At 54.7% G+C, this 7,854-nt stretch overlaps 2 protein-coding genes across 2 annotated transcripts; both read left to right on the top strand.

Annotated features, from left to right (window-relative positions):
- Window positions 1-497: 497 nt before the first annotated feature.
- On the top strand, window positions 498-1,605 carry ENH_00069890 (hypothetical protein; the record flags this gene model as incomplete). The annotated part of the gene is made up of 2 exons (XM_013582507.1): window positions 498-658; window positions 1,008-1,605. 2 exons carry the CDS (start codon window positions 498-500, stop codon window positions 1,603-1,605), a joined length of 759 nt encoding a protein of 252 aa, XP_013437961.1.
- A 2,290-nt stretch (window positions 1,606-3,895) lies between these two features.
- Window positions 3,896-7,812, top strand: ENH_00069880 (hypothetical protein, conserved; the record flags this gene model as incomplete). The annotated part of the gene is made up of 4 exons (XM_013582506.1): window positions 3,896-4,042; window positions 4,257-6,355; window positions 6,649-6,750; window positions 6,846-7,812. The coding sequence occupies 4 exons, from the start codon at window positions 3,896-3,898 to the stop codon at window positions 7,810-7,812; spliced, it is 3,315 nt and encodes a 1,104-aa protein (XP_013437960.1).
- Window positions 7,813-7,854: the final 42 nt, after the last annotated feature.

Raw genomic sequence — 7,854 nt, 5'->3', positions numbered from 1 at the left:
CCCAACCCCCAACCCCCAGCCCCCAAACCCTAAACCCTAAACCCTAAACCCTAAACCCTAAACCCTAAACCCTACTGGATTTGACGGCAATGAGGGTGGCGAAGAGCAGCAAAAGGAGCACAGCAGCAGCGCCAAAGACCGCAGGAGTGCAGACAAGAGGGGGCCAGAGAATAATAGTTCGGAGAGAATTAATAATTGCTTCGAGTTCAGCAGCATATTTGCTGCTGAGTTCGCTGACTGCAGCAAACCGCCCCTCGCTGGCCAGCTGCAGCACGAAAGCAGCAGGAGCAGCAACATCGCCCCAAGCAGCAGGATAGAAGGAAAGTATATTAGCATCAAGGGCTTCCGAAAGTGGCAGTTTGCTGCTCTTCAGAGCCTGCAGCAGCTGCTGCTGCTGCTGCTCCCCCACCAGCAGCAAATGCTCCGCAACTGCAGCAAGAGGACACTCCGTCTGCGGCTGCCGCGACGAACTGTACAGACAGCTCATCGCCGTGCGGATGCTCTGCAGCACCAGCAGCAGCAGCAGCAGCAGCAGCAGCAGCAGCACAGCGTGGGGCACGCAGCAGCAGCAGCAGCAGCAGCAGCAGCAGCAGCAGCAGGGTGATTGGCAGCAGCAGCAGCAGAACGTGTTCGCAGCTCCTGAGGTGTTCGAGTGCAAGTAGGATTCTACCGTTGATATGAAAGAGCGGAGCAGCAGCAGCAGCAGCAGCAGCAGCAGGTGTGACACACGCAGCAGCAGCAGCAGCAGCAGCAGCAGAATCATAATGATCAGAATCAGCAGCAGCAGCAGGATCTGATTGTAGCTTCTGAGGTGTTCAAGCGCTAGTACAATTCTGCTGTTGATGTGAAAGAGTGCAACAGCAGCAGCAGCAGGCGTGTGACACACGCAGCAGCAGCAGCATAATCAGCAGCAGCAGCAGCAGCAGCAGCAGCAGCAGCAGCAGGACTTGATCGCAGCTCCTGAAGTGTTCGAGTGCAAATATGATTCTGCTGTTGATGTGAAAGAGTGCAGCAGCAGCAGCAGCAGGTGTGTGGCACATGCAGCAGCAGCAGCAGCAGCATAACCAGCAGCAGCAGCAGCACCGGGATAATGAGCAGCAGCAGCAGCAGCAGCACGGGGATAATGAGCAGCAGCATAGCCAGCAGCAGCAGCAGCACCGGGATAATGAGCAGCAGCAGCAGCAGCAGCATAACCAGCAGCAGCAGCACCGGGAAAATGAGCAGCAGCAGCAGCAGCAGCAGCATAACCAGCAGCAGCAGCAGCACCGGGATAATGAGCAGCAGCAGCAGCAGCAGCAGCAGCAGCATAACCAGCAGCAGCAGCAGCACCGGGATAATGAGCAGCAGCATAGCCCGCAGCAGCAGCAGCACCGGGATAATGAGCAGCAGCAGCATAACCAGCAGCAGCAGCACCACCGGGAAAATGAGCAGCAGCAGCAGCATAACGAGCAGCAGCAGCAGCAGCAGCAGCAGCAGCAGCAGCAGCAGGAGGACCTGATCATAGCTCCTGAGGTGTTCGAGTGCGAGTATGATTCTGCTGTTGATATGGAAGAGCGCAGCAGCAGCAGCAGCAGGTGTGTGGCCCATGCAGCAGCAGCAGCATAACCAGCATAACCAGCAGCAGCAGCATAACGAGCAGCAGCAGCAGCAGCAGCAGCAGCAGCAGCAGCAGCAGGAGGACCTGATCGTAGCTCCTGAGGTGTTCGAGAGCGAGAATGATTCTGCTGTTGATATGGAAGAGCGCAGCAGCAGTTTGCTTGTGAAAAGCCGGCAGCAGCAAACTGTTGGAGAGCAGCAGCTTTTGCTGCTTCTCGCTGCTGCTGCTGGCGAGGGTTTGGATTCTCTGGAGAGTAACAGAGAGGTTTTTGGCCCCCAAAAGCTCGTCATAAACTTCTTCTTCAGCTAAAGAAACATTATTTTTGTGAATGGAAAAAGAAACGAAGAGAGTGGCGTAAGTTGCTGCCAGCAGCAGCAGCAGCACGAACAGCAGCAAGTGCAGCAGCCGCAAAACCCTCGAAGCTCCGCCGATCAAAAACCCCCAAAGAGTTGAACAAAGCGAAGCTCTTTTCCTGATGCGCGGTTTTCAAAACCCCCGGGGTTTCGAACGACAGCAAGTTGCTGCTGCGCAAACCCTCCTTTTCTCCGCTTTCCCCCATCCTAAACCCTAAACCCTAAACCCTAAACCCTAAACCCTAAACCCTAAACCCTAAACCCTAAACCCTAGACGCGGGGAGACGCGGGGTAAGCAACGCGCGCAAAGACGGACACCACACAACGCCCTGATACGCGCACGATGTTATTAGGGTTTAGGGTTTAGGGTTTAGGGTTTGGGGTTGGGGGTTCGCTTCTTTCGTTCTTTCTTTTCACTCTTTTCTTTTAACTCTTTTATTTGTTTATTTATTCACTTATATTGTTATTTATTTATTTATTTATTTATTTATTTATTTATTTATTTATTTATTTATTTATTTATTTATTTATTTTGTTTTTTTTTCTAATTCTTTTCTTTGTTTTTCGCTTTTGTCTTTGCTGCACTTGTTTTGCTCTTCTTTCTTTTTTTGATTCTTTTTTTTTCTTTTTTTATTTTATATTCTTTTTTGTTTTATTTTAATTGTTTTATTATTTTATTTATTTTATTTATTTTATTTATTTTATTTATTTTATTTATTTTATTTATTTTATTTATTTTATTTCCACCTCTTTGCTGCTGTTCGAGATCCCTCGCAGCAGCAGCTGCAGCAGCAGCAGCTGCTGCAGCAGCAGCAGCAGCAGCTGCAGCAGCAGCTGCAGCAGCAGCTGCAACAGCCGTGACAGCTGCTGCAGCAGCGGCAGCAGTAACTGCAGCAGCAGCAGTAGTAGCTGCAGCAGAGACAAAAACGCGCCTGAGGTCCAAACCCTAATTTCTAAACCCTAAACCCTAAACCCTAAACCCTACCGTAAACCCTAGAATTCATAAACCCTAATAAAGATATAGACCCTAAAGAGTCGTAAAACCCTGAAATGCCGGAAAAAGAAAACAAAATAAACATGCACACTCAACCCCAAACCCTAAACCCTAAACCCTAAACCCTAAACCCCCAAGAAAGGGTTTAGGGTGAGATCGGCGGGAGAGGGGATGCAAAGAGCTCTAGACAACAAACAATTAACCCCAAACCCTAAACCCTAAACCCTAAACACTAAACCCTAAACCCTAAACCCTAGGGAGCCGGAGCAGCCGCAGTAGTGGAGCGGCGGGGGATCGGCGAGACCGCAAGGGGATCTGTGCCGCTTTTTCGAGGGTTTAGGGTTTAGGGTTTAGGGTTTAGGGTTTAAGCAATTTCAGCTTTTGATTCAATTTAACAAAAAATAAATTCATAAAAGGTGAAAGACAAAACCCTCGAAAGTGACCTCGACAATAAGCGCGGCGGCAGACAGCCCGTCGGCGCCGCCCGTTTAGGGTTTAGGGTTTAGGGTTTAGGGTTTAGGGCTTAGGGTCTAGGGTTTAGGGTTTAGGGTTTACGCTTCGCTTTTTTTAGATTTTTACAGCTATTTTCTTTTATTTAGTGATTAAAATATTCTTTAAGTGGCCTAGATCCCCAGCCGTGCATGCGCGACAAACCCTAAACCCTAAACCCTAAACCCTAATCCTAAACCCTACCCGCGACATCCTAAACCCTAAACCCTAAACCCTAAACCCTAAACCATTATACTGGGCAAATTTCCTTGTTTCCTGGGCATTTCATTAATCTGGTTAGGGGAAGAGGAGTGTTGAAAGCACGCTAAGCCCTACACCCTAAACCCTAAACCCTAAACCCTAGTCTCCAAACCCTAGCTCAGTCGCTGACATGCGCCCGTACCAGCCCACAAGCAAGGGTTTAGGGTTTAGGGTTTAGGGTTTAGGACCCGATGCTTGCCCATGGCCTCAATTTCAGGCGAAACGTTTTTTCCTGCACAACCCGTCTCTTTAGCAGCAGCAGCAGCAGCAGCAGCAGCAGCAGTACCAGTAGCAGCAGCAGCAGCAGCAGCATCAGCAGCAGCAGCAGCAGCGGCAAACATCCGCCTGGTCGCGTCAGAAGCTTGACGCTATCCCGCAGGCAGGATTCGTCTGCTGTTGCTCCTGCTGCTGCTGCTGCTGCTGCTGCTGCTGCTGCTCCCGCTGCTGCTGCTGCTCCCGCTGCTGCTGCTGCTGCTGCTGCTGCTGCTCTGCTGCAGCTGCTCCCGCTGCTGCTGCTGCTCCCGCTGCTGCTGCTGCTGCTGCTGCTGCTGCTCTGCTGCAGCCGCGGCAGCTGCTGCGAGCCCTTCACTTGCTGCCGCCGCATCAAATTGGGGTGTCTCTACAGCAGCTGGCGCGGCAGCAGCGGCGGCTGCCGCAGCAGTTTTGGTCTGCTGCTGCAGAGGCGCTCTTGCAGCAGCAGCAGCAGCAGCAGCAGCATGCTGCTGCTGCTGCAAGAGCTGTTGCTGCTGCTTGTGGAGGGAAACAAGGCAGCAAATTCGGAGAGCTAAGCTATTTGCAGCAACAGCAGCAGCAGCATTTGCTGCTGCAAAGCTCAGAGCGCTACGGCAACAGCAGCGACAGAACCAACAGCAGCAGCAGCAGCAGCAGCAGCAGCAGCAGCAGCAGCAGCAGCAGCAGCAGCAGCAGCAGTTGTCTCCTGCCGCAGCTGCAGCCTGAGCACTGCAGCACCATCGCGAACGCTTTTGCTGCTGCTGCTGTTCCCCACCGCCGACTCTTCGCTGCCATCAATGACAGGTTTGCTGCAGCAGCAGCAGCAGCAGCCGCTGCTGCTGCTACTGCTGCTGCTGCTGCTGCGGCAGCAGGTCTTCCTCCCTCTGCTGCTGCCACTTGGCCTAAGGACTCCAGCTGCCGGGACAGGACAGCAGCAGCAGCAGCAGCAGCAGCAAAATCAAGAGCAGCCGCAGCAGCAATGGGGCAAACAGCAACACGAGCAAGACCACCGGCAGCAGCAGCAGCAGCAGCAGCAGCAGCAGCAGCAGCAGCAGCAGGGCTGCAGCCGCGGCACGTGTCTGTTTACTTGAATGCGCTGGGGAATCTCCGCATGCGCGAAACAGCTCTAGCCTTTATAAGGATTCTTCAAAACAGCAGCAGCAGCAGCAGCAGCTGCAGCAGCAGCAGCAGCAGCAGCAGCAGTTGTGTGTGGCCTGCTGTAATTGCTGCCAGCAGCGGCTGTGACTTGTCTATGATATTCTCGGCCCTTTCAAAGCTGCAGATACACTCCGAGCTGCTGCTGCAGCACCTGCTGTGCCGCCTGCAGCAGCTGCTGCAGCAGCAGCTGCTAATCCAGCAGCAGCAGCAGCAGCAGCAGCAGCAGCAGAGGCAGCAGATGCAGCCTGCGCTCGACGGCCGCAGCGCAGCGAACATATGGGCCTCCCTGGCGCAGCTGCAAAGCTCCATCCAGCTGCAGCAGCAGCAGCAGCAGCAGCAGCAGCAGCAGCAGCAGCAGCTTTTGCTGCTGCTGCTGCTGCAGCTGGCTGCAGTGGAGTGGCACGTGAGGGAGTTGGGGTGTACATACACCTCGCAGGGGCTGACACTTGTGCTGCATGCATTTGCAAAGCTGCAGCAGCCAGCGCCTTTGTTATTTGCTGCTGCTGCTCCGCTGCTGCTGCTGCTGCTGCCCCGCTTCAAGCCGCCCTGCTTTGCTGCTGCTGCTCTGGCGTACACCAGCAGCAGCTGCTGCCTCCCGCTGCAGGAGGTGCAGCAGCTGCTGCTGCGCCTCTGCGGTGAGGTCGAGGCCCGCGCAGCAGCAGCAGCAGCAGCAGCAGCAGCAGCAGCAGCAGCAGCAGGGCCGCTACCTGGTTTTGCTGCGCAGCAAATCTGCGGCTTTCTTGGAGCAGCAGCAAGTGCAGGCTGCTGCAGCCCCGGGGCCTTTAAGGCTTTGTGTGAGCAGCTGCTGCTGCTGCTGCAGCAGCAGCAGCTGCAGCCACGGGACGCAGCCGAAGCAGCAGCAGCAAAAGCATACTCCCCGCAAGAAATGACCAAGCTCCTTTGTGCGGTAGCTACCTTTGCATGCAGCAGCAGCAGCAGCAGCAGCAACAGCAGCAGCAGCAACAGCAGCAGCAGCCTAGCTGCTGCAGCAGCAACTGAAAGCAACAAGGTCTGGCAGCAAGAGGGTGTTCGGCTGGCGCACGCTATAGCAGCAGCAGCAGCAGCAGCAGCAGCAGCAGCAGCAGCAGCACCTCGTGTTGCTGCTGGCACTCCTTCAGACCCACGAAACGCAGCAGCAGCAGCAGCTTCAGCAACAACAGCAGCAGCAGCAGCAGCAGCAGCAGCAGCAGCAAAGTGGGACGCAGAATCTGCCTGTCGGTTTCTCCAGGGCAGCCTGAAGCTGCAGCTTACTGCCCCCGATGTGACTGACTGGTAAACCCTAAACCCTAAACCCTAAACCCTAAACCCTAAACCCTAAACCCTTGGGGGCAGCTGCATGGCAAAACGCGTAGAAAAGAATCTAGAGAGACCTCAGGGCTGCCAGTTCAGGCTCACAGTTTTACAGATTTAGGGTTTAGGGTTTAGGGTTTAGGAGTTAGGGTTCAGGGTTTAGGGTTTAGGACTTGGGGGTTAGGGTTCAGGGTTTAGGGTTTGTGTGCAGGTTAGCGTTTAGGGTTTAGGGTTTGTGTGCAGGTTAGGGTTTAGGGTTTAGGGTTTGTGTGCAGGGCCTGGAGGGTTTCTTTCCACAGCAGCAAACCGCCGTCGCTGTCAGCAGCTGCTGCTGCTTTAAGTGCAGCAGCAAAGTCTCTGCAGCCTTTAGAAGACAGGTGAGGGGCCTCACAGTTTAGGTCTAAGGGTTTAGGGTTTAGGGTTTAGGGTTTAGGGTTTAGGGTTTAGGGTTTGGAGTTCGTTTTCGTCTCAGGTATGTACTGGGGATTTGCCGGGCCATCGCAGCAGGCGTGGATGCGGAGCTAGCAGCAGCAGCAGCAGCAGCAAAAAATGCAGCAGCAGCAGCAGCAGCAGCAGCAAGGACAGCAGCAGCACTGGAGCACGCGTCTGTTGCTGCTGCTGCTCTGACTCGTTTGTCTGTCAGCAGCAAACAACCCACTTCTCTATTGTTGCTTCTCTCATCCCACGTTGCTTTGCTGCTGCAGCAGCAGCTGCTGCTGCTGCAGCAACATCAACAGCAGCAGCTACGGCAGCAGCAGCAGCAGCAGCAGCAATACGGCTGCGCCAGTTTGCAAAGCCTCGCGCTGCTGCTGCTGTCTTGGGGCGCTGCCCGTATCCACGCACCAGTAGGCGCAGCAGCAGCAGCAGCAGCAGCAGCAGCAGCAGCAGCAGATGTGCGGTTCCTGACACTTATCTTATTGCTGCTGCAGCAGCAGCAGCAGCACGTGCGCTCTGCAGTATCAGACAGCAGCAAAGCTGCAGCAGCAAGGCAGCTGCTGGTGGGTGCTGCTTGCTGCTGGCATGCACATGCAGCAACAGCAGCAGCAGCAGGTGCTGCTGCTGCTGCCCCGCTGCAGCTGCTGCAGTTGCTGCTGCAGATTGCTCAATTTGCTGGCAGCCTCAGCAGCCCCTCTGCAGCACCGTTTCTGCAGCAGCAGCAGCAGCAGCAGCAACAGCAGCAGCTGCTGCTGCAGCAGCAGCTGCTGCAGCAGCAGCAAAATGACGTGTGCGACTTGAGCGCCGCCGATGAAGGAACTTCTGAAATGCACAAGGGGGTTGCTGCTGCTCTGGCTGCAGCTCTAGCCCAGCAGCAGCAGCAGCAGCAGCAGCAGCAGCAGCAGCAGCAGCAGCAACAGCGGCAGCAGCAGCAGTGGCAGTTGCTAGCTGAACAGCAGGTGGGAGTCTACCGAGTCGACTTGCTCGTGTCACCCTCAAGCTAGCTAGCTAGCTATCTAGCTAGCTAGCTAGCTAGCTAGATAGCT

The sequence above is a fragment of the Eimeria necatrix genome, genomic scaffold (genome assembly GCF_000499385.1).
Source record: "Eimeria necatrix Houghton genomic scaffold, Enh_scaff675, whole genome shotgun sequence".
In the NCBI taxonomy this organism is placed as follows: domain Eukaryota; phylum Apicomplexa; class Conoidasida; order Eucoccidiorida; family Eimeriidae; genus Eimeria; species Eimeria necatrix.
This window is presented reverse-complemented; position numbering and strand designations above follow the sequence as displayed.